The sequence below is a fragment of the Heptranchias perlo genome, chromosome 3, assembly GCF_035084215.1.
Source record: "Heptranchias perlo isolate sHepPer1 chromosome 3, sHepPer1.hap1, whole genome shotgun sequence".
NCBI lineage: Eukaryota > Metazoa > Chordata > Chondrichthyes > Hexanchiformes > Hexanchidae > Heptranchias > Heptranchias perlo.
The window spans coordinates 67,041,275-67,066,606 of record NC_090327.1 but is presented as its reverse complement, the minus strand read 5'-3'; the positions used below and the strand labels follow the sequence as shown (position 1 = coordinate 67,066,606).

At 40.8% G+C, this 25,332-nt stretch overlaps 2 protein-coding genes across 2 annotated transcripts in view; one reads left to right on the top strand and one right to left on the bottom strand.

Annotated features, from left to right (window-relative positions):
- chchd7 (coiled-coil-helix-coiled-coil-helix domain containing 7) overlaps positions 1–8,564 on the bottom strand; it is a 134,198-nt gene extending 125,634 nt beyond the window's left edge. The window contains exon 1 of the mRNA XM_067980095.1: positions 8,555–8,564. The gene's annotated coding sequence lies outside the window, so the exon portion shown is untranslated. The remainder of the gene's footprint in view (positions 1–8,554) is intronic.
- zgc:56231 (uncharacterized protein LOC406257 homolog) overlaps positions 1–15,515 on the top strand; it is a 36,705-nt gene extending 21,190 nt beyond the window's left edge. The window contains exons 14-19 of the mRNA XM_067980080.1: positions 938–1,077; positions 4,889–5,054; positions 10,283–10,463; positions 13,670–13,752; positions 14,004–14,123; positions 15,164–15,515. Coding sequence (XP_067836181.1) covers positions 938–1,077; positions 4,889–5,054; positions 10,283–10,463; positions 13,670–13,752; positions 14,004–14,123; positions 15,164–15,439 — 966 coding nt within the window. The 3' untranslated portion in view covers positions 15,440–15,515. The remainder of the gene's footprint in view (positions 1–937; positions 1,078–4,888; positions 5,055–10,282; positions 10,464–13,669; positions 13,753–14,003; positions 14,124–15,163) is intronic.
- The last annotated feature ends 9,817 nt before the right edge of the window (positions 15,516–25,332 follow it).

The window sequence follows — 25,332 nt, the reverse complement described above, 5'->3', positions numbered from 1 at the left end:
TAGAAGTTGGTCATTTAAAATCTAAAAATATCCATAGATAGTTAGAGCAAGAGGTTTTGTACAATTTAAGGAAATTCCAGTTTTATTGGGGAAAAAGTTTACTAAAGAAATAGATCCTAGAATGGTGAGTGAAGAGGAAATTGGAGGGGCATAGAGAAGAAAAGCAAACCTGAAGGAACTTCCATTTATAAAGCCTGGTCATGTACTCAGGATGTCCCAGTGCTTTACATCCAATGCATTACTTTTTGAAGTTTATTCAGAAACTGACATTCTTAAATGGCAGACCATTTTTGCAGTGATAAGCAACCAAAGTTTGGGTGGGTGATGAATCTGATTTGGATTAAGTGGTTCAACATGGAGTGCTTGAATTTTTTTTTTGTTAGAACAACACAGATTTTAGTGTGATATGGTGTTTAAAGTTATGAAAGAATGGGACAGGCTAGTTGAAGCAGACTTGTTTTCGGTAGGGGATCACTAACAAGGGGCCAGAGATTCAACATTAAATGTAAGGGATTTAGAACAGAACTTTACATGGTTGGATAGGTGGACGAAGGAAGAATATGAAGGGATATGGAGCAGTGTGGGTAAATCTAATTAGGACGATTTGCTTGTGTGCAGAGTAAACACCGACTGGGCTGAAAAGCCTGTTTGCAATGTATTTGTAAAGCAGGACCAGATTAACACATCTAACTGCTGTAAAAGGTAACGAGTGCAATATGGAGTTTTACAAGCCTTATTGAATAAGAGGGTTGCTAGTTGATAAAGTCTGAAATGCAATCTGGAGAACTGTGGGGCCATTATCTTGCTATTGGGGGGGGCGGGGGGGGGGGGGTGGTGGGAAGGAAACATTTAATGCATCAGTTGGGTGATTCAATTGGTATGCTGATCTTCACCTTAACACTGCTTGATACTGTAGCTTTTCTATTCTATTACTCAGGAATTATTGAGCATGATAGAAAATTTAAAACAAAAACTGATTGCTGAAAGGCAGCACAAACTGGTTTTGGAAATTCGGGTTCGTAAAGAGATGGGAGAGGCTATGTTTCATCAACTACTGCGTACAGAAGAAGTTTGGAGGTAATTTTAAATGTATTTGTCAGACATGAGTTGCCTTTTACACACCCATGCTGACTGTCCTTAAACCCATGTCTTTCTAAGTGAGTAACTTTATCCTGTTATGGCATCTAGATGGTTGGCCACTGATGCTACTCTGGTCTATAATTACCCGATTTGAACAGACATATTGGGAGCCCTCCAGTCCACTGGGATGTTGCATCCATATTGGAATGCAGGCAGCATCTGTAACAAGACAGATGAATTAAAAGCACAAATAGAGATAAATGGGTTTGATCTAGTAGCCATTACTGAGATGTGGTTGCAGAGTGACCAAGATTGGGAACTAAATATTCCAAGGTACTTGACTTTTAGATAGGGTTGGCAAAATGGAAAAGGTGGAAGGGGGGGAGCAACCCTGCAGATAAAGGCAGTAGTGAGAGGATTTTGGCTCAAATCAGGATGTAGAATCAGTATGGATGGAGCTAAGAAATAACAAGGGGCAGAAAACACAGGTGGCCTGTAAACTACTCCCACCAAACAGTTTGTGTTGGACAGAGCATGAATCAGGAAATTAGAGCACGTAACAAGGATAATGCAATAATCATGGGAGACTTTAATCTTCATTATAGCCTGGGCAAACCAAATTGGCAAAGGTAGTTAGGAGGACGAGTTCATGGAATGTATTCAAGACAGTTTTCTAGAATAATATGTTGAGGAACCAACTAGAACAGGCTATTTTAGATCTAGTATTATGTAATGAGACAAGATTAATTAGTAATCTTGTAGTAAAGGATCCTCTGGGGAAGAGTGATCATAATATGATAGAAGTTCATGGAGTTTGAGAGTGATGTAGTTAAGTTCAAAACTAGGGTCTTAAATTCAAACAAGACCAATTATGTAGGTATGAGGGGTGAGTTGGCTAAGGTTGATTGAGAAATTAGAAAAAAAGATAGGATGGTAGATGAGCAATGATCAATTAAAGAAATAATTCCTAGCGAATATACATACCCTTGAGGAGTAAAAATTCCACAGGACATGTGATCCAACTGTGGCTAACTAGAGAAGTTAAGGATAGTATTGGATTAAAGAAGCTTAGTGTTACAAAAAAGAATAGTAAGCCTGAGGGTTTTAGAAATCAACAAAGGATAACCAAGAAATTGATAGAGGGAGTAAATTATCAAGAAATATAAACAGATTGGAAGAGCTCCAAGTGTGTTTTTTTTTAAAAAAGGAAGAGATTAGTGAAAGTAAATGTAGGTCCCTTAGAGGCTGAGACAGGAGAAATTATAATGGAGAATTAGGAAATGGCAGAGATGTTAAACAAATGTTATCTGTTTTCACAGTAGAAGACACAAAAAAATACAGGAAATAGTGGGGAGCCGAGGTTCTAATAAAAGGGAGGAACTTAAATTACTTTAAGATTAATAAAGAAAATTTTAGAAAAAATAATGGGACTAAAAGCCAACAAATCCTCTGGACCTGATTGTCTACAGTTTTAAGAGGTGGCTGCAGAGATAGTGGATGCATTGGTTTTGATTTTCCAGAATTCGCTAGATTCCAGAACAGTCCCTGTGGATTGGAAGATAGCAAATGTAACCCTGCCATTCAAGAAAGGAAGGAGAGAAAATGGGGAATTATAGGCCAGTTGGCCTGACATCAATAGTAGGGAAAAAGCTAGAATCTATTATTAAGGATGTAGTAACAGGGCACTTAAATCATATGATTTGGCATAGTCAACACTTTTTTTATGAAAGGGAAATCTTGTTTTGACAATTAGACAGTCTATTAGAGTTTTTTTGAGTGTGTAACTAGCAGGGTAGATAAGGGAGAACCAGTGTAGGAATAAACCAGTCACTTTCAGATTGGCAGGTTGTAACTAATGGGGTGCTGCAGGGGTTGGTGCTTGGGCCTCAGCTATTTACAATCTATACATTTAGTCCCTTCATCCAAGTCATTAATAATGTATCCAGGTTTGCTGATGATACAAAGCTAGATGGGAAAGTAAGCTGTGAGGAGGATGCAAAGGGATATCGACAAGCTGTGAGTGGGCAAGAAGGTGGCAAATGGAGTATGTGAGGTTATTCACTTTGGCAGGAAGAATAAAGAAACAGAATATTTTTTAAATGGTGAGAAACTATTAAATGTTGATGTTCAGAGGGATTTGGGTGTCCTTGTACATGAAACAAAGTTAACATGCTGGTATATCAAGCAATTAGGAAGGCAAATGGTATGTTGACTTTTATTGCAAGGGGGTTGGAGTGCAAGAGTGAGGCAGTCTTGCTGTAATTGTACAGGGCTTTGGTAAGACCACACCTAGAGTACTGTGTAGTTTTGATCTTACCTAAGGGGGGATATACTTTAGAGGCGGTACAACAAAGGGTCACTAGATTGACTCCTGGGATGAGAGGGTTGTCCTATGAGGAGATTGAGTAGAATGGGCCTATATTCTCTGGAGTTTAAAAGAATGAGAGGTGATCTCATTGAAACATCTAAGATTCTTAGAGGGCTTGACAGGGTAGATGCTGAGAGGATGCTCCTCTGGCTGGAGAATCTAGAACTAGGGGTCATAGTCTCAGTCAGCCACTTAGGATCAAGATGAGGAAAGATTTATTCACTCTGAGGGCTGTGAATCTTTGGAATTCTCCACCCCAGAGGCTGTGGATGCTCAGTCATCGAGTATATTCAAGGCTGAGGCCGATAGATTTTTGAACTCTAGGGGAATCAAGGGATATGGGGATCAGGTGGGAAAGTGGAGTTGAGATCAAAGATCAGCCATGATCTTGAATGGCGGAGCAGGCTTGAGGGGCCATATGGCCTACTCCTGCTCCTATTTCTTATATCTGAGTGTTTGAAAGATTGTAGTGGGATCCTTTTGTTCTTGGTCAGAGCCTCAGTTATTTCCTTCAGCATTTTAGCTTGCATCAACAGGACCCAGCAGCTTTTCCACTTTGAGTTCTAGCAACTTTTCCAGTACTATTTCCTTATCTATTTTAAATAATGACTTCTCTTCCTCCTCTTACCCTTTCGTTCCCACTATTGCACTCTTGTTTAAAAATTGAGGCAGAGTACTCATTTAAGTACAAAATATTGTTTGACTAGCCCTAGATTTATCATGACTTAAGTTTCACTTAATTGTGTTACTCATTCAGGAAATTTCAGCTTTTGTTTTTTCTACATATGTTTAGTCTGTACCCTTATCATTTCCTGTTTAAAAGTTTTCCCCTTGTCTACACTCATCTGCCAGTTTTTTATTTTTGTTTCCATTTTATCTAGGTTTTTTTAATCATGAAGTGTGCTTCTTGTCCCCCAATTAAGTTCCTTTTTATCTTGGAGGAAGTGAACAATCTATTAATTGTTATGATTGCTGTTGCCTAGATGTTCCCCTACCCTTAAACTACCTATATGCCCACTTCATTTCCTAGAACTAGATCCATCATTTAAATGTGCTGAACCAGAAAACAGTCTTGGCGACATTTTAAAAAAAAATCAAATCCCTTCATTCTTTGCTACTTACTTTAATTTTTACCCCAATCTATCTTTGGATGCTTAAAATGACCCATTATGATGTCCCTGCATTTTTCTCTTTTTTTAAGGGGACTAGGCTAATGAAATGCTTTGCAAATCTGATGCTTAAATTCAGTACCATCTTGGTAATTGCAAATGCTGAGTGGTGCAATTGTAGTCCCCCCCCCCAACCTTGTAAAGAAAGCAAGGTCTCTACAGCCATCAATTCAATCCATTGGAAGATGTATTTAAGTTCTGAATGCGAATGTAGTGTTTTTCAAATCTTTTTTAGACAATATTGTACATTTTAACACTATTCACCCATTAGTGAACGTTTTGAAGAGCTAAAAGAGATCTATGAAGAACAGTTGGAGAGTAAACTCCACATGTACAAGGAATCCATCAGGCGACATGCATATAAATGTGCTTTAGAAGAGGTTCAAGATAAATATGCTGCAAAAGAAGAATTCACTGCTGAGCAGCACAAAATGAAGGTAAAAAAAATGTTGCTGCCTTTTTGATATCCATGTAAAATGAAAGCTGGAGAATAGTTGTAACCTATTTGTTCACTTGTGCAGTCACAGTGCAAAGTGACTTGTTCTCAAGTATAGTCAGTTTTGGGTGGGGAGGAGGGGGACAGTTAAACTTAACCATTAGTTAAGTTTAACCATTAGTATTAATCTGTTCTTATTACTGCAATCTACATAACAACCTATTCTGCTTAGTTTTTGTAGCTCATAGAAGGACACAGTGCAGGAGGGGGCCATTCGGCTCATCGTGCCCATGGCGGTTCTTCAGTAGTCCCAATTTTCTATTTTTTTTCCCCCATAGTTCTGTAAGCTTTTCCCCTTCAAGTATTTATCCAATTCCCTTTTGAAAGTTATTATTGAATCTGCTTCCACCACCCTTTCAAGCAGGGCATTCCAGATCACAATTTGCTGAGTAAATTTTTTGTTTTTTTTCCCCTCATCTCCTCTGGATCTTTTGCCAATTAACTTAAATGTGTGTCCTCTAGTTACCATCCCTTCTGCCACTGGAAACAGTTTCTTTATATTTACTCTACCTAAACTGTCATGATTGTGAACACCTATTAAATCTCCTCTTAACCTTCTCTGCTCTAAAGCGAATAACCCCAGCTTCTCCCGTCTCTCCTCATAACTGAAGTCCCTCAACCTTGGTATCATTCTAGTAAATCTCTTCTGCAACCTCTCTAAGGCCTTGACATCTTTCCTAAAGTGTAGTGCCCAGAATTGGACACAGTATTCAAGCTGGGGCCTAACCAGTGTTTTATAAAGGTTTAGCATAACTTCCTTTTGTACTCTATATGCCTCTTAATAAAGCCCAGGTTCCCATTTTTAACAGCCTTCTCAACTTGTCCTGCCATCTTCAAATATTTGTATATGTGTACCCCCTTTAAAATTGTACCATTTGCTTTATATTACATTTTGGTAGGAAGAATGAGGAGAGGTATCATTTCGTCTGTCCATTTTACCAGTCTGTATGTTCCCATTTAACTCTGTTACTATCCTCCATGTTGTTTACAACGTTTTTGAATTTTTTGTCATCTGCAGACTTTGACATTATACTCTGTATACCCAAGTCCAGGTCATTAATATATATCAAAAACAGCAGTGGTCCTAATACTGACTTGGGGAACACCAATATATATTTCCCTCCAGGCTGGCAAAACAACCATTCACTACTACCATCTGCTTTCTGTCCCTTAGCCAATTTTGTATCCATGCTGCCACTGTTCCTTCAATCCCATGGGCTTTAATTTCACTAACAAGTCTAAGTGGTACTTTATCAAACACCTTTTTGAAAGTCTATATACACATTACCCTCATCAACCCAATCGATTACTTCATCAAAGAACTCCAAGTTAGTTAGACAATTTTCCTTTTAACAAATCCATGCTGACTTTCATTTATTAGCCCGTGCTTTTCCAAGTGCCAATTAATTTTGTCCTGGATTATTGTCTCAAAGTTTCCCCACCACTGACATTAGGCTGACTGCCCTGTAATTGTGGGGTTTATCCCTCTTCCCTTTTTTTGAACAGGAGCGTGACATTTGTAATCCTCCAGTGCTCTGGCACCATCTCCATATCTAAGGAGAATTGGAAGATTGTGGCCAGAGCCACTGCAATTTCCACCCTTCCCTCCGTAACCTAGCATGCATCTCATCTGGACTGGATGACTTTTCTGCTTCGAGTACTGCCAATCTTTTAATTACCGCCTTTTATCTACTATCCTATCCAATATCGCTACTACCTCTTCCTTTACTGCTACAATGGCAGCATCCTCCTTTAGTGAAGACTGATGCAAAGTATTCATTTAGTAATTCAGCCATACCCTCTACCTCAAGTTTTTTTTTTGTCCCTAATCAGTCCTACCCTTTTTATGTCTCTGAAAAGACTTTTGGGTTCCATTTTATGTTAGCTGTTCATCTATTCTCATACTCTATGCCCCTTTTTTTAAGACCTCCTCTGTGTATTCAGCCTGGCTCTCTATTATAAACCTTACATTTATCATAAGTCTCCTTTTTTCTGTTTCATTTTAATCTCTATCTTTATTCATCCAGGGAACTCTAGGCTTGGATGCCCTTCCTTTTCCCCCTTGTAGGAATGTGTCTACTTTGTACCCAAACCAACTCCTCCTTGAAGGCTTCCATTGTTCAATTTCTGTTTTGCCTACCAATTTTTGATTCCAATCCACCTGGGCAAGATCCCTTTTTAACTCTGTCATTAACCCTCTTCTAGTTTAGTATTTTCACATTTGATTGTTCCTTGTCCTTTTCCATAACTATTCTAAACCTAATGATGAAATGATCGCTGTTCCCCAAATGCTCCCCCACTGAAACATACTCCACCTGCCCCACTTCATTCCTCAGAACTAGATCCAGCACAGTACCTCCTCATTGGGCTGGAGAAACACTGTTCTAGAATGTTCTCTTGTACACATTTCAGGAATTGCTCCCTCTTTGCCCTTTATACTGTTACTGTTCCAGTCTATATTGGATAATTGAAGTTCCCCCCCCCTCCCCCCATATCACTACTCAAGTTCTTGCCTCTTTCTGTAATTTGCTCCTTTATCTCCTTCCCACTATTTGGTGGCCTATAGCATACACCAAGTAGTGTAATAGCTCCTCTATTCCTTTAATTCTAACCGAAGGCTATGTAAGCCTTTTCTTTTAGCTTGATACCATCTCTTGCCTCATTTGTTTATCATGATTGCTTAACTACAGAAGTGGAACCATTGCCTTTTAAGGGTATGTACTGGTTTTGTATCGTACCAAATACCACTTTGAATACTTGCCACTATCTGAGTGTAGGTTTACCCATTAACAGTTCAACCCAGTTGTGGTCTGTTTATTCCTCATTCTTTCAAAGTTTACCTTACTTCATTTTAAAACTTTGAATTTGTTACTAGGTTTGAGAAGAAATGAGTCACAAAGCAATCATATTAGGGTCACCAATTGCAAGATTCACCCTTACCGTTAAATAATTCTGGTTCATAACTTGTCACTTAATCCAGTAGAGCCTACTCCTTTTAAAACTTTTTTTAAAAAAAAATCATTAATTTTTGAATTCAGTAGAGTTGCCACTCCACTATCTTAATACATCCTTATTTAAAAGATGTCACTGATTAGGGGCATGATAGTGAAGTCATTAGTCCAGTAAAAATCAATTCAGAGAATGTGAGTTCAAATCCTACTGTGGTAGTTTTGGGAATTAAAAAGCTGGTATCGGTAAAGTGACCATGAAGCTATCAAGATTGTTGTAAAATCCCAACTGACTGACTGACTGACAGGTTTTCTTCCCTGAAGAAAATTAGCCATCCTATCCTGTCCTGGCCTACCTACATGTGACTCCAGTCCTAGAACAACATGGTTGACTCTTAATTGCCCTCTGAAGTAGCCAAGCAAGCCACTCAGTTGTATCAAACTGCTGCTGAGCATCTTCACCATACTGACTACAGCAGTTCAAAAAGAAGGCCTACCATCACCTTCTCAGGGCAATAAATGCTGGCCAATGATGTCCACATCCCGAGAATGAAATTTAAAAAAAAAATGTAGTAGAACAGCTTTGCAGTCTCGTTGCTCCTGCGGCCACTGGTAGTATTTTGCAAACTGTTTTAATTTTTTTTAAAAACTGTTCGACCTCCTAATCACATTTAAACAATAGCAGAGCTATATAAAAGTAGTATCTCCTGTGGCATTGCGCACATAAGTTGGTAAATATGGTCATTTTTGTATTGTTGCCTCCATGTGTGTCAATTTCTCGCTTGCGCACACAAGAAAAACACAATATAATTTTTACCTCTAGGCCTGTTAATATTTGTGCTCTTGTTTTTTCAAATTATTTGAAGAATTGTGACTGAATAGTAAGTGCTAGAAGTTAAAAGAAAAATATTCCTCAGTATAGCTGACTGGTACTAATGCAATCTGGGGAAATTAGAAAAATTGCACATACTCTGTGCTAAATTTATATTGTGAAGTCAGTCATAGTTGAGCAAAAATATCAAATCCAAGCCCAGGCTTTTGGGTGAGCCTGAGGTCTTCAAGTAAAAACTTTAATGGAGGCATTAAAAGAAAAGACAATTCAGTAAATAAATTTAATCATTATTATGGAATATGTAACTTTGAATTTTGCTTCGATAATGAGTCTAAATGGCGTGGAGTAGCAAAGGGATCTAGAGGTACAGATTCATAAATCACAAAGTAGCGATGCAGGTTAATAAAGCACTGGAATTCACTTCTAGAGGCATAGAATTTGAAAAGCAGAAGTCATGTTAAACTTGTATTGAACCTTGGTTAGACCACACTTGGAGAGTGCTGTGCACAGTTGTGGTCTCGTATAAAAAGAATATAGAGGTACTGGAGAAAGTGCAAAGAAGATTCACAGAGGATATCCAAACTGAGCTGATATACTTATTGGGATAGGCTGGAGCTGTTTTCTCTAGAAAAGAGAAGGCTAAGGGGTGACCTTGATGGAGGCCTTTAAGATAATGAAAGGGATTGATAGGGTAGATATAGAGAAGATGTTTCCACTTGGGGAGACCAAAACTAGGGGCCATAAATAGAAGATAGTCACCAATAAATCCAATAGTGAATTCAGGCAAAACTTCTTTAACCAGAGTGGTACGAATGTGGAACTCACTATCACAAGGAGTAGCTGAGGCAAATAGCATAGATGCATTTAAGGGGCAGCTACATAAGCACATGAGGGAAAAAGGAATAGAAAGATATGCTGATAGGGTGAGATGAAAAGGGATGGGAGGAGGCTCATGTGGTGCATAGACCAGTTGGGCCAAATGACCTGTTTCTAGGCTGTAGATGCTAGGTAATTTTGTCTTGAATATTAGAAATTTCAGTAACTGAAATTTCTAGGTGGGGGGTGTGGAGAGGAGGCTGGCTGAAAAGATATTTGTGGGAACCCATTGACAGATCAGGAGGTGATATACTATTAAAATAGCAGCTATTAGGCCTTCTCAGTGTTAAAAAGTGGCATATCACCACACTACCAACAGGTGACTTTTTGATGATAAAGTGTGCCCCACATATCAAATTTGAGGAATAACAGGATTTTGCATTATGAAGTCCAGAAAAGTATTGCTAGTATGCTATAAAATGCTAGCATTCATAAGTAGTTGCTACAATAGAAGCATATAAAGATTAGCAATGTATCTGATTAAATGGCCATTACTATCTATCCTTCTCCAAGGTGAGGGACTCAAAAGTCGAGGAGCTGGCAGCTGCATTGAGTAAATACCAAAGTCAACCTGCTCTTGCTGCAAATTCTGAATCAATAACTGGACTGCTGGAGGAGTTGGCATGGTTCAAGGAGGAGGTTTTGAAAACACCATCTCATCTGCAGAGTCTTCAGCTAGAAGCTGTTGTAAATGGTAAAGGGACACACTTCTTTGATCTGGAACACTTTTTGTGCCATGTAGAACAATATATAGTTATACAAAACGTAGTTGTATGTTAATAGCCAAACTTGAACAATCTAGCCTTAATGGGGCAAAATATACAATTGTTTTATCCAATACACTGTGTACATGGCATTCCAGAGTTATTTTTCTTCCTTCTGTTTCCCTTGCCTCTTGAGTCTGGTGCTTTCTCCCTCCCTTTCTCTGTTCCTTCCATAATCACCACCAAAATCAGGTTATCTGGTCATTCCTTCACTTGCTGTTACAAATTTTGCAGTTGCTGTTCTGGGAGTGGGGGGGAAATACCATTGCACTTGTAATGGCCCCCATGTTTTAGTATTTACATAAAAGGGAGCAGAAATAATCCAGGAAATTATACACCAATTAGCTCCAGCAGTAGTAGGTGAACTGCTAAAAAGAGACTTGCATTGATATAGCACCTTGTCTGATCTCAAAGGGTGTACCCATGCACAGTGAATTACTTTGCGGTTGTTTAGGTGAATGAGGCAACCATTTTGCACACGTCCAACAGGCTACACTAAGGGATAATAATGAGCACTTAGAAAAGTATGGGGCGAGGGTCAACACAGATTTGTTTTAAAAAAAAAGTCATGCTTGACTAGATTGCTGAATATATAGGCAAAGGGAATGCAGTAGATGTGGTATATTTTCACTTACTTTATCAAGAGTTGAGATATTTGTTGGGAAGATTTAAGACCATTGATAGTTGAGGCAGCATGGATAGAGCGGTTAGAGGACACCAAGGAGTAGGAATAAATAGATGTTTCTTGGATTGGCAAGATGTGGAATTCCCCAGGTACCTCTTCTCCATTTGGGCAAAGAGGGAATAATATCAATTACTGACCATACCAAATTAGGGACATGGAAACTGAAAAGTGCATGAGACCACTGAAGGGCACCAGTTAGGAGATTTGACATTTACGTAAAAGTCAAGTATATTTTGAGGAAAAGAAACAATGGCAATGTACCCTGAACAGTAACATTTGCAAAGGAATAGAGATCTAGGGGTATAAATATAAATCACTTAAAAGCAGGATTGCTGTTGGTAAAAGAGCAAGTGGATTTTTTTTAATATAAGAAGCATTGATTTCAAAGCAAGGCAGTGATGATCCTGTACATTGATTACTGTATGCAGTTTTGGCAATCCATCATAGAAAAGGTATGAGCCATACAAAATAATTTACTAGGATGATGCCTAGGATAAAAAGATAGTCCTAGTATTGACTAGGACTGTATTTAATGGAGCAGAGAAATTTAAAAGGATCATGTAGAAATGTTCAAAATTTTGGAGTGATTTTACTGTTTGGTGACTCTTAAGGAGGCAAGATTAGTACTGGAATCATAAAGTGGAGGTTTAAAGGATTTTTTTTATTTCAGACAAAGGATTAAATATGGAACATCTTCATAGGTGACTTTAAAAGGGAATTTGATTAACATTAAAAAATGTACAATTACAGAGAAAGACCAAGAATTAGATGGCCTTGGGAGTATTGGCACCAGTATAGGCATTGTAGATCAAATGGCTGCCTTCTGTATTAAAATTTATATGATTTCAAAAGCTGTAAACTGATGGTACATGAGTTAGTTGTGTGTGATTCCCTGTTTATTTTCTAGTGACAGGAAACAGTAGTGGTGGGTTGTTTTTCGGACTGGAGAAAGGTATACAGTAGTGATTCCCCAGGGGTCTGTACTAGCACCACTTTTTTTGATCTATAAATGGCTTGGGTGTACAGGGCACAACTTCAAAATTTGCAGATGACACAAAACTTGGCAGTGTAGTAAACAGTGAGGAGGATAGTAATAGACTTCAAGAGGACATAGACAGGCTAGTGGAATGGGTGGACACATAATGCAGAGAAGTGCAAAGTGATACATTTTGGCAGGAAGAATGAGGAGAGGCAATATAAACTAATGGTACAATTGTAAAGGAGGTACAGGAACAGAGACCTGGAGGTATGTGCACAAATCTTTGAAGGTAGCAGGACAGGTTGAGAAAGCAGTTTAAAAAAGCATACAGGATGCTGGCCTTTATAAATAGAGGCATAGAGTACAAAAGCAAGGAAGTTATATTGAACCTTTTATAAAGCGCTGGAGTATTGTGTCCAATTCTGGGCACTGCACTTTGGGAAGGATGTGAAGGCCTTAGACGGTGCAGAAAAGATTTACTAGAATGGTTCCAGGGATGAGGGACTCTAGTTACGTGGACAGACTGGAGAAGTTGGGGTTGTTCTCCTTGGCACAGAAGGTTGAGAGGAGATTTGATAGAAGTGTTCAAAATCATGAAGGGTTTAGATAAAGTAAATAGTTCCCATTGGCAGAAGGGTCAAGAACCAGAGGACACAGATTCAAGGTGATTAGCAAAAGAACCAAAGTCGACATGAGGAAAAGTTTTTTTACGCAGCGAGTGGTTATGATCTGGAATGCTCTGCCTGAGGGTGGTGGAAGCAGATTCAATTGTGGTTTTCAAAAAAAAATTGGATAAATACTTGAAGTGGGGTGGGGGGAATTGCAGGGCTACAGGGAAAGAGTGGGGGCATGGGACTAATTGGATTGCTCTTACAAAGCCGGCACGGGCTCGATGGGCCGAATGGCCGCCTCTTGTGCTGTAACAATTCTGGGAACAAAAGGATATGATCTGTACATGATATTTACATAAAATTTGTAACTTTACATAGAAAATTATTCCTTTGCTAGAGCCCACAATATTTGTATGTTTCAGTTTGGAATTCTCTACCCAGAGGGCTGTGGATGCTTGGTTATTGTGTATTCAAGACTGAGATCGATTTTTGAATGCTAAGGGAATTGGGGTATGGGGATAGGGTGGGAAAATGGAGTTAAGGAAGATTAGCCAAGATGTTGCATGGCAGAGCAGGCTCAAGGCGCCATATGGCCTATTCCTATTTGTTATGTGGACCCTCATAAATTAACTTACAGCAGTCAAGCTGAACTTAATATTTTCTAATCTATCTATTGGCAAGATTTAAATTAGTTTGGAATGTTTATGCTCCATATGTATATTGACAGCTGGGCATTATAGAGACTTGAATGTCTGTTTTTGTTCTCATTCAGAGTTTTTTACTGAATGTACATCTATAATTAGATATTTTAGTCAAATAATAATTATGCAAGAAAGGATTAAAAGAGAATTTTCTCCACAGAGCTAAATAGATATAAAGAATTGTACAAGAGTAAAGTCATATCTGAAGAACAGTCTACGAAACTGCTTGAAGAAAAAGATAAGGTATTCTGTACTACTGCAATGAATGTCTCAATTCAGTTTGCTGAAAACACATGTCATGGTATTAAGGGCCAAGGTCCATAACCTTAGCTTTTTTTTAATTTAAAAAAAAATCTCAAGCATCAACTAACCAGGCCCAAATATATTCTGAACACAAGGTCTCTCTGATGATGCATGTATTTTGGCTAAACCTGTAAACAATCAAATATGGAAATGAATTTTAAACTGCTATTCATTAACTCTTCTGATATTAGTTGACCATGTCCTTGACACTGGAGATGAAGGCAGTTTGTACAGCTCTGCAGGAGGCAGAGAAAAATTCTCAAGAAAGTAATGAAGAATTGAAGAAACTTAATTGGACTATAACAAAGCAGGTATATTTTTAATCACTTTCCTTCCCTGTTTCTTAAACAATGCACTGAATCATGATATAACTATATTTAGTTGTATTACCAAAATTAACTTTTTTTACCCCCTGTGTAATTAGATGTAGACCACATTTGAAAAGTGTGCAATTTATTTTTAAAGAAAACATGTGTTTTTCTGGAACTTAACTAATGGTATTCAATTTTTAAAGTTTTTCCATCTAGAGAAGATTGAGAGTGACATAATTCATGTGTTTCAATTGTTGAGTGATTAAACATTAATCAGGTTATTTAACTTGATCAGAGGATCTAGGTATAAAACCATTGCGCTCCAAGTGAGACTAGAATCCTCCTTTTACCAGAAAGTAAATATTACATTAAAATTTTAAAAATAGGACCAAAGGTTAAAGGAGTATGGGGTACAGTATTTGAGAACTAATCTGCTGAGACCATGAAAATATCACTTTCCAGAATATAGATGGTCAGGGCTGCATAATGTAAATTATGTTTTGATATTGTGACGCTCTATTAGATCCCCTTCACTGGATGTGTGCTCATAAAAATTTCAACTGCATCTCATTAGTGTCCAATTGGCTAGTGTAGTTGATAGGTAAATTGTATGTAGTCTCTGAATGCAGCACAATTAGACAATTCTGTCCATGCTTATTACCTTGTTCCTAGGAGTTCTCTACTTTTGTAGATGACAACAACGGTCAATTTTCATGTTCATAACTTAAACAAAACTTTAACTTGCTTTATTTTTCTAAAATGTGCTGTCTGTAGGTGAAATGATGGTACGTAGGTTGGCTACATTCAATATGTTTTAGTATTTCAAACTTTATCATTTCAAAATATAAAATATCAGCACAAGCAATTCTTTTTAAGGAATAATTCTATACAATAGATCTGAATAAGTTGTATAGTAAATTTAAATTCTGTATATTCTAGAACTAGTATGGGACTAAAGGTTTTCACAAAACCAAACTGTTCCTTTTGATACTTCATAAAATGTACTTTTATTCTGTTCCATCCCACTTTCTTTATCCAAGGAGAAAATGCTGAAGGACATTGAAGAAAAACATGCTGACCAAATTAATCGACTGCAAGATATGGTGTCCAAACTCCGGGAAGAGCTAGCTAATGCTGAAAAACCACCACAAACAAAAAAAAGGCTGTTTGCAAACTTAGTTGGATCCAAACTGGCAGTTGGATCACCTTCAAAAACCACTTTGTTTAAATCCAGGGAGCTGACTCCCCAACTGAAAGTTGAAAGGAACGCAGTGTCTGGAAAACTGCCATCACTACCAAGTAAAGCTAATGAATAATTCATTGTTAACTAGTGTTTGGTCTAATTATACATGTCTTTTAATACTTATAAACATGGTCTTGTTATTTGAAATGTAAGCAAATAAAAGTTGAACTTTTAATAAATAACAGCCACTAGCTTTTAGTATTTTATACCACCGCAAACTCTGTTCCCTAGCCACCGACTCCATCCCTCTCCCTGGCCACTGTCTGAGGCTGAACCAGACCCTTTGCAACCTTGGCGTCCTATGTGACCCTGAGATGAGCTTCTGACCACATTTCCGTTCTAGCACCAAGACTGCCGCCTCCGTAACATCGCCTGTCTCTGCCCCTGCCTCAGCCCATCTGTTGCTGAAACCCTCATCCATGCCTTTTGTTGCCTCTAGACTGGACTATTCCAATGCTCTCCTGGCAGACCTCCCATCTTCCACCTCCGTAAGCTTGAGCTCATCCCAAACTCTGCTGCCTGTATCCTAACTCTCTCCGAGTCCCATTCTCCCATCACCCCTTTGCTCGCTGACCTACCTTGGCTCCAAGTCCAGGAATACTTTCTTTAAAAAAAAAAAATTCTCGTCCTTGTTTTCAAATCCCTCCTGGCCTTGCCCCTCCCAATCTCTGCTCCTATAATTCTTGCCTCTTGCACATCCCTGATTTTAATTGCTCCACCATTGGTGGCTGTGTCTTCAGCTGTCTAGACCCTAAGCTCTGGAATTCCCTCCCTAAACCCCTCTGCCTCTCTACCACCCTCCTTTTTAAGATGCTTCTTAAAACCTACCTCTTTGACCAAGATTTGTCCTAATACCTCCTTATGTGGTTCGGTGTCAAATTTAGTTTGATAACGCTCCTATGAAGCACCTTGCAATATTTTACTATGTTAAAGGTACTATATAAATGCAGGTGGTGGTTGTTGTTTAGTGATTTCTAATATTGCAGCATACCACAAAACTACTATTAGAGGGCTGGAAGCTTAACAAAGGTCTGTTAAGGACAACCAGATCATTTCTATTTCCTTATTTTTAAAAAGTGGGTTATAGACAACAGCAAGATGGATTCAAGGAAATATTTATTAGTAGTTAGAGGCTTAAACATCAAACTTTTTTTTTAAAAGCAGGATTACTTGTTTTAAATTTTGGTCACTGGCCACTGTCCCAAGCAGTGGCTTGTTTGAGCACAGCTCTTGAAAACCTTTTGAAGGAGACTGAAATCAGGGCTGCCAATATTAAATCTTTGGATATGCATACGTCACTGACAATATTATATCTGAGCGTTGGCTCATGCCAAAAACACCAACATGGTTATAAGAGGCAGGCTGCATCAGATTTGTCACAGGGGACAGCTTGTCTGTGCTACTAATGTCTGTTTTGAGTTGATATATCATCATCATCACCTGGTAAGATGAGCCTACATCAGTGAAGTAGGTATTAGCTGAAATACAAAAGCATTGCTAGTAAGGTTTGGTGTTTAATAAAAATCTGGTTATCCACTATACTAGCATTAACATTTTAATAATTAAAAAGAAATACTTTGTCAGCTATTTTCAGTCACTCAAAATCTGTAGCCAATGGCAAGCATTGCTTCTCATATATTTGAGCCCTGTCTTCCTAACTTTCCAGCAATGTGGCAGCAGTTAAAATGTGGTGCTCACTTTCATCACGTAGAGCTAATCATGCATCCTTCAGGATGTTTTCTTTGTGTGCACTTGTTTTCTCTGGCTGGAGCATAAAGGGAAAATGTTGTACAGTGGGGCTATCCCAGGATTCATAGTGCCAGTGAAAGTTCCTTACCAAAAAAACTCTGGAAAGTGCCTGTAGTTTTAATGAGATTCACTGATGCATTGTAAGCAGGTGCTCCTTACTCTCGGGCATAACATCACAATCTTGTGTGAAATTCCTGACCAATAGGAAAATTCATAGTACAGTTGTAGCACATCAGGGACTCTGGGTATTTTGTTCCTTTTTTAAAATGACAAGGCAGCTCCAGTACTTTTAACAACTGGTGCAATGAGATTAGGTTGCTTTTGATCAGAGGATTCCATTTTGTCTGTAAACCACCTGATGAATGCCCTACTATAAGGAATAAGTTGAGCGATTATGTGATCAGAAAATATTGGATGTTTTGCATAAATTTTTGGAATGACCATCTCCAAGTTTTCCTCTCCTTGACCTTCAACAGCATTATCATTGCGTCCTCCACCAACATATTTGGGGTCACCATTGACTTAAAAACTTAACTGAACCAGCCATATCAAAACCATGGCTACAAGACAAGTGGAAAGACTGGGTACCTTGTGACTAATGGCTCACCTCAAAACCCCTCAAGCATCTACAAGTCCCACGGCTGGTGTGATGGAATACTCACCTGGATAGGTGCAGCTATAAGAACACTTGAAGCTAGACACCCTTCAGCACAGAGCAATGACCCTGCCACCCGCTCCATCACTGCTGCATGGTGGTCGTAGTATTTATTAGCTACAGGATGCAGTTCATGAACTTACCAAGCTTGCTTTGACAGCAGCTCTCTTCTCTTTTCCCCCACCCTAAAAAATCTCTAGGACCAAGAAAGACAAGAGCAACAAGATCATGGAATTCCAACTCAAGTCTCCCAAAATCTAGACTTTGACATTTCACCATTCCTCTCAGTGCTGGGTCAATATCTTTCCATTCTCCACCTAGCACTATTAGCATAAGAACTGTAGCAATTCAAGAATAAGGCCTATCGCCTCGGGGCAGCTAGGAATGAACAATAAATGTGGCTTTGCCAGGGTTGTCTACATTTCAAAAGATTTGGGGGAGGTGGGCTTCACTTGCAAAGTCAGCATTTATTGGCCATTCCTAGTTACCATGAAGACGGTGGTAGGCTGCCTTGAATTGCTGCAGTCTGTGGTGAAGGTGCTTTTTGTATCAGGCCGCTACAAAACAAGTGCGTGGCTAAGTAGGCCACTTCAAAGGTCTGTTAAGAGTTAGCTACGTTGGTGTAGAACTGAAGTCACAGACAGGCTTGATCGGGTGAGGGTGGCCAGTTTCCATCCCTAAAGAACATTAATGAATCAGTTGGGTGTTTACAACAATCTGATAGCTTAATGATCATTGATACCAGCTTTTTATTTCCAGATTTTTAAAAAAATGGAATTTAATTCTCAAACGGCCGTGCTGGGATTTGAACTCTCATTCTCTAGATTATTAATCCAGGCCTCTGGATTACTTGTCAAGTAGCATAATCACTACACACACAATAATTTATATCAAAACATGCACAACTATAGTGTCTATCTTGAGACTGCCTGCCAGTAGAGGGCAGCAGTCTCTGTTCTATATACATTTCAAGTGAGGAATGCCTTTATATTTCTTGTATCACTAGAGGGTGCAATAGTCACAGTAATCCTAAAGCTGCACTTGTAAATTTGTTGGGCAAGCTTCCATTTTAAAAATCCATGTGGGAAATTTGCTTTTTATTTGACTTTTCTATTTGTGGAGGTTTAACTGTATTCCATGACCTGATGTGGGGGCTGGGAGGAATAAATGGATTATTAAAACTTGGGTCAAAAAAACTGATTTGTGACATTTGAACTTGACAACTTGATATGACCAGTTGTTATCTGAGGATTTAATGAATGTGTAGCACCTCTTATTTGCAAAATATAAGATGCGGAGATCAGATTCTGACAAGTAAAACACAGATGCAGGTCCTATCCCTATGTTTACAAACTGTTGAGTTATGTTAAAATATTGAATAAAGGTTGCGCACTGCTAAATCCCACATCCTCCAATCTTCATACCAGTCCTCATGAGTTTGTACCAGGCCTGCAAGAGAGCATGCACCAAGGTTCTCTGATGATGCACTAGAAGCCTTGGTGCAAGAAGTGGACAGGAGGAGGAGATAGCCTCCTGCACTACATCCATTTCCACGAACATGGATGCAGTGCTGGAAGAAGTTCAATGCTTTGACATGAGTGGTCAAGGTGAGTGAGGTTAACTGTCAAGTGGCATCTCCTTCCAAAAGCACCACTAGCTGCATCCACTGCTCCATACACTACAACCTCCCCATCACCCACATACCAACAAACTCTTTCAATCAGTACTTAACTCTTCCAATCAGATGCTTCCTCCCACCCTCACACATTACCACTGTTACAAGCCACAAGCTCACAGGTCACACACGCTGACAGCTATTCAACCATGATAGGAACTTCACCCAAACATGCTGCAGGACACTCACCAACACATGTCCCGCTTTCTTGCAGGAGAAGGTAGCGCATAACAGGAGGCAGCAAATGGCAGTGGCTCTATGGAACATGAGCCTGCTGTCAGGTTGACAACATTCCTGTCCCACACCTGCCACTCCACTGGTACCCTTGCTGTTGCCTGTCAGCTAGCCAGTCCACTCCTAGCCAGCTCACTCCCTGTAGAATATTGAAACTATCATAGGATGATAGGAACAGGAGTAAGCCATTTAGCCCCTCGAGCCTGTTCCGCCACTCAATGAGATCATGGCTGATCTGTGACCTAACTCCATATACCCACCGTTGCTTCATATCCCTTAATACCTTTGGTCAACAAAAATCTATCAAACTCAGGTTTAAAATTAACAATTGATCTAGCATCAATAGCCGTTTGTAGAAGAGGGTTCCGAACTTCTACCACCCTTTGCGTGTAGAAGTGTTTCCTAACTTCACTCCTGCAAGTCATGGCTCTAATTTTTAGGTTATGTTCCCTAGTCCTAGTATTCAAGTACAGGAGACCTCCAAAAACAGGTACAAATGCATCAGCAGCCAGAAGCAATAATCTAGCAACTAACCTGTAAATCCTGCATGACCCCTTTAAATAGCAGTAGTGGGGGGTCCTCCATGCTGTTTACAACCTGTTCAGTTGGGCGAGGTTAAGACATTGGCTGAAGCATTGAGTTCCAAAATCGTATCTGTCCCTTTAAATCTGCATTGCAGGCTGATCTAACACATATTCTCCCTACTTTACATGCTGCCGGCGTTATCTGTGCGTGCGCAAACGCCTTTACCAAGATGGCAGTCTGGCGTACGTCACGCCAGAAGTGTGCGCGAGCTTTCCGTACACCATTTTGGGTCCTTAGGAAGCTGCGTAGCACCTACAAAATGGGTGCTACACAGCCCAATTTATAGCCCAATGTACTTTGTATTTTTCCTGTTTGAGGGCAAATAAATTGCACAGCATGGACATGTGTGAGAGGAAGTTGGGGCACGACCAGCTTTTGTTGGGTCTTCACCATTTTCTGTGTGGGTTTTAAAATTCTGCCAAAGTGGTGGACAGGCATTGTTTTTTGCATTCGCCCTTTGTGCACTGGACTGACAGGATGATAGCATTAGCAGGTCAGCCTTCATTGCCCTACTGCAATCAACATCTGACGCTGGTGGAAGTGGGGCCAATAAGATTTACAAAGGCTGGTTTCTCATATGATTGATGGCCACGGGGACTGGGACAATAATTATTTTAAATCTCTAATTTTGAATCTAAGCTCTTTGGCTGATGCACCTGCCCCATTTGCACTGTAGCAAGGGGCTGCAGCAATATTTCCCCTCTGTCCCCATTGAGGCAGGTACCTCAATTTATGTTGAAAATGGCCTAGACACATGCTCAAAATATGCTGTGTTTGTGACAATGGGATTAGGGATGGGGTCATCTCTGGGACAGGTACCCCATCTGCCCCAGATCCACCCCCAAAGCCCTCCACAGGAATCTCAGTGCTATTATCTTTGCCTCAATAGCTATTTGTAGTAAAGCATTTTATGTTAAAACAACCCTCTTGTGTGAAAACATTGCATCTAACTTTGCTCCTGGTTGCAGTGTTGTTCTGCATAGGTTTGGGAGGCTCACTCTGTGTAGCTGTTTCTTGTGTTCAGAGTATAATCCTTCAGATGTTCAAGGTACCAGAGTGGATTACTTAAACTGTAGAATAGTAAAGGACATTGAGGCTTTAGGGTTCCTGGATCTGGGTTGGTGAATTTGGCCAATTTGTGGGGAAGATGATAACATGAGTAGAAAATGTGCTATGGAGATCACTGTGATAGGGAAATTCTAATTATATGCCACAAGAGCAAGATTACCAGATCAAATGGGATTCTTATGTCTCAGCAGCAAATTCCAAAGTTTAAAATAGAGGGGGACGATTTTCATCTTCTGGTGTAAAACAGTTCCATTCTAGTTTGAACTGCTTTAACACTGGTGAGAATCCCAAGCACCATTACTGCACAATTGTGTCTAACCTTATTTGAATAGTAATTCACAATTCTAGGTGCAAATTCTGCTGGTTCCAGGGATGTTTCCACTGGTAGATAAAATTTGAATGCAAGTCAAATTTAAAGTGTTGCTAACAATTAATAGGGTCAAAAATGTAGACAGCTTCTGGAGAGCATTAAAAGGCATCTCAACCCGTCAGCAACCTTTGCCATGGCTGAAGAGGCATGGAATTAAGGAATGGCAGGTCAGGATGAAGGGAAATGGACTTGTAGGTGCAGGCATGAGTCTCCAGACAATTGATAAGACAGCCCAGAACTTGGCCTCCTCTTTGGAAGCTGAAGTCGAGGGTGTTGCTGCTTGTGCACCTTGTGAGAAGGGTTTTCCTCGGTCCCACTCTACAGCACCATTCCCATAGGGCATACCTGCAAGAAGATGTAGCCAGGTTTCAGGCCACAGCTGCCTGTTACTGTCACTGCACATGTGCAAATTATGTGCTACATAATAGCTGCTGGTGCCCTTGCAGCTGGCAGAACTTGGCATTGTTCCCTCTGAGAAGGCAGGTTACCATAGTGGGTGGGTTTGCTAGGGCCTGCAGAAATGGCTGGTGACCAACAATCAATGGTGGCTCCTGATCAATTTGGTATGCCTGCTTTCGTTTGATACCATGCATAATGTGCTCTGAGTGGGATGCTTCTGAAGAACCTGCCAGCGTAGAGGCATTCACGGTGAGGGCTGCTGGCATAGCCATCATTGGGAAGAGGCGCCTCCACTAACAATGTCTGCCAAACTGAGAGTTGCTACCTCTCTCTGCAGATGGTAGGGTGTGGGTGCAGGGAGGAGGGCCCAGAGCACCACTCGGCAAGCCTGACCTGCCTGGCATCCTTCCACTCACCCCCTTTACCTCTGAATATGTCAGTTTGAAGAATTCCTGCTAATGAACCCTGTGGTGCCAATAAAGGGAGCTAAGGGCAAAAAACAGCACCTGGCCCTAAGGTTAAGTGCCAGCTGGAAACAAAAAACCTAAGCAGGGTCTTACAAGACTTAATGTACTTGCCTTGAACATGCATGGGTCTTTAAATGCTCCTTCCACCTGCAGGTCCACCTGAGGCCTTGTCTCCTGCCAGACTTCACTGACCGACTGGAGATTCTGCATCAAGCACGCCACTGGGGCTTAAAATGACACGGAGCTCGTCGAAGCCTCTTTTTGAATATGTTAATGAAACTTCTAACTTAGAAAACTGCCTTTGTCCTGACTCAACCATCAAGTGGCCTGTAACCAAGCAGGAATCTGGCAGCACTAATTTCTACTGGGTTTTCCTTCATCTGCCATCTCGCCGTTCAAATTTTTAAAATTTCATTCACGGGATGTGGGCGTCGCTGGCGAGGCCAGCATTTATTGCCCATCCCTAATTGCCCTTGAGAAGGTGGTGGTGAGCCGCCTTCTTGAACCGCTGCAGTCCATGTGGTGACGGTTCTCCCACAGTGCTGTTAGGTAGGGAGTTCCAGGATTTTGACCCAGCGACAATGAAGGAACGGCGATATATTTCCAAGTCGGGATGGTGTGTGACTTGGAGGGGAACGTGCAGGTGGTGGTGTTCCCATGTGCCTGCTGCTCTTGTCCTTCTAGGTGGTAGAGGTCGCGGGTTTGGGAGGTGCTGTCGAAGAAGCCTTGGCGAGTTGCTGCAGTGCATCCTGTGGATGGTACACACTGCAGCCACAGTGCGCCGGTGGTGAAGGGAGTGAATGTTTAAGGTGGTGGATGGGGTGCCAATCAAGCGGGCTGCTTTATCTTGGATAGTGTCGAGCTTCTTGAGTGTTGTTGGAGCTGCACTCATCCAGGCAAGTGGAGAGTATTCCATCACACTCCTGACTTGTGCCTTGTAGATGGTGGAAAGGCTTTGGGGAGTCAGGAGGTGAGTCACTCACCGCAGAATACCCAGCCTCTGACCTGCTCTTGTAGCCACAGTATTTATATGGCTGGTCCAGTTAAGTTTCTGGTCAATGGTGACCCCCAGGATGTTGATGGTGGGGGATTCGGCAATGGTAATGCCGTTGAATGTCAAGGGGAGGTGGTTAGATTCTCTCTTGTTGGAGATGGTCATTGCCTGGCACTTATCAGGCGCGAATGTTACTTGTCACTTATGAGCCCAAGCCTGGATGTTGTCCAGGTCTTGCTGCATGCGGGCTCGGACTGCTTCATTATTTGTGGGGTTGCGAATGGAACTGAACACTGTGCCGTCATCAGCAAACATCCCCATTTCTGACCTTATGATGGAGGGAAGGTCATTGATGAAGCAGCTGAAGATGGTTGGGCTTAGGACACTGCCCTGAGGAACTCCTGCAGCAATGTCCTGGGGCTGAGATGATTGGCCTCCAACAACCACTACCATCTTTCTTTGTGCTAGGTATGACTCCAGCCACTGGAGAGTTTTCCCCCTGATTCCCATTGACTTCAATTTTACTAGGGCTCCTTGGTGCCACACTCGGTCAAATGCTGCCTTGATGTCAAGGGCAGTCACTCTCACCTCACCTCTGGAATTCAGCTCTTTTGTCCATGTTTGGACCAAGGCTGTAATGAGGTCTGGAGCCGAGTGGTCCTGGCGGAACCCAAACTGAGCATCGGTGAGCAGGTTATTGGTGAGTAAGTGCCGTTTGATAGCACTGTCGGCGACACCTTCCATCACTTTGCTGATGATTGAGAGTAGACTGATGGGGCAGTAATTGGCCGGATTGGATTTGTCCTGCTTTTTGCAGTAATTGCAAGACAAAAATCGCCCCGCTCCCCAAACCCATGGATAAATGGCATCTGGAGATGGGAACAATTAAAGGGGAGTGTCAGAATATGGGGACATAAATTTTGAAAGGTTCAAACACTATCTCAACCCATTAACAGGTGTTTCCAAGGCTGCAGAGACAGGGGATTCAGAGATGACAACTAAAAATGAAATGAAATCCCACTCTTGAGTTGTGGCAGCGCTATGGTGTACAGTAGCAGTAAGTGTCCTTGGAGCAGCTGGCACAGGCCTGCACCTGAGTCTCTGCTTACACATACCTTGTGAAGACATTTCCCCTCCCCACTCCCCACCACAGTCACTGAGTAGTTGCAACACTGCCTTTATTGTTGGTATCAGCTTTTGCTGGGTGATCATCCTGCCATGCTTTTTTTCATGCAGTACCATTTAAAGTGTGACATACTATGATTTGGGGCGCTACTGAAGAACCATCAAGCATAATGGTTAGTAAGCCCTATGTATCCGTGCCATTAGGTCTGCTGTCACAAGCTAATTGCAATGTCTCAAAAGGCAGCTCAACCCATGAGCAGATCTTTGAAATGACAACTAAAAAGGGAAGGAGATCCCAGCTGACCCATATTGTCACTGCCTTTACATTCGATAATTAGTTGCCAAATTAAGTTTGGCCACATCTGACTACAGATACAACTGTGTAGGTACTACTGACAAGGAAGGGGTGCGGCATAAGGCACCTCTCAAAGCCCAACCTACCTGGCATCTGGTGTTCATCTCCCCACAACGTCAGATAGAGGGAATGCCCCTTGATGCCAGTAATGGGCTTACAGTAAACATCGAAACATAGAAAGCAGGGGAAACATCCTCCATGCATCCAGTCTGTCTAGCTCTGTCAGAACTTTATATGTTTCAATGAGATCCGCTCTCATTCTTCTAAACTCGAGTGAATACAGGCCGAGT